Consider the following 531-nt stretch of genomic DNA (forward strand, 5'->3'; position numbering starts at 1 on the left):
TAGGCAGTCCCTTGTGCTGTGCACTACATGGGCACTACCCCTGCCATCTCCCCTCCAGGTACTCGGCTGCCTTGCAGCGTCTGCTCTCCTCCATGATGACACTGAACCCCCAGGAGCGACCCAGCATAGATGACATCCTCCATCAGCTGGAGGGGCTGCAGCCAGCACCAGCAGGCCAGGACACCACGCAGATGTGAGCCTGTCCCACCTTGCAGCGGTGATGCACCCTGAGGCCGAGCCAGGGGAAAAGCAGCTGCCCTCGTCCCCGTTTCCCCCGTGGAGCCATTGCAGAGGGGATCGCTGCACTCGGGGGAGAGCTGCTGCTCTGTGCCAGAGGTGTGTTGGATTTGGAGTGTTCTGTGCCCTGGATGCTGCTGCCTGGGACTTGGTTTGTGCCCCAGGACTGTGGATGTGTGACCTGCTGCTCAACGCGGGGCCCTCGTTGGCCACTGGCTTTTCCCTGGGAGTTGCAGAGACGGATGTTGTGGGGACCGCCCCGGGTGATGCCGGCTGCCACCCCGCCAACCCCCG

General features: G+C 63.7%; 1 protein-coding gene across 1 annotated transcript in view; it reads left to right on the forward strand.

The window, feature by feature from the left end:
* STK16 (serine/threonine kinase 16) overlaps positions 1 to 197 on the forward strand; it is a gene marked incomplete at its 5' end in the record, with an annotated part of 1388 nt that extends 1191 nt beyond the window's left edge. Inside the window, one exon of the mRNA XM_010142934.1 lies at positions 59 to 197. Coding sequence (XP_010141236.1) covers positions 59 to 197 — 139 coding nt within the window. The remainder of the gene's footprint in view (positions 1 to 58) is intronic.
* Positions 198 to 531: the final 334 nt, after the last annotated feature.

This window comes from Buceros rhinoceros, unplaced genomic scaffold, assembly GCF_000710305.1.
Source record: "Buceros rhinoceros silvestris isolate BGI_N320 unplaced genomic scaffold, ASM71030v1 scaffold27959, whole genome shotgun sequence".
Classification (NCBI taxonomy): domain Eukaryota; kingdom Metazoa; phylum Chordata; class Aves; order Bucerotiformes; family Bucerotidae; genus Buceros; species Buceros rhinoceros.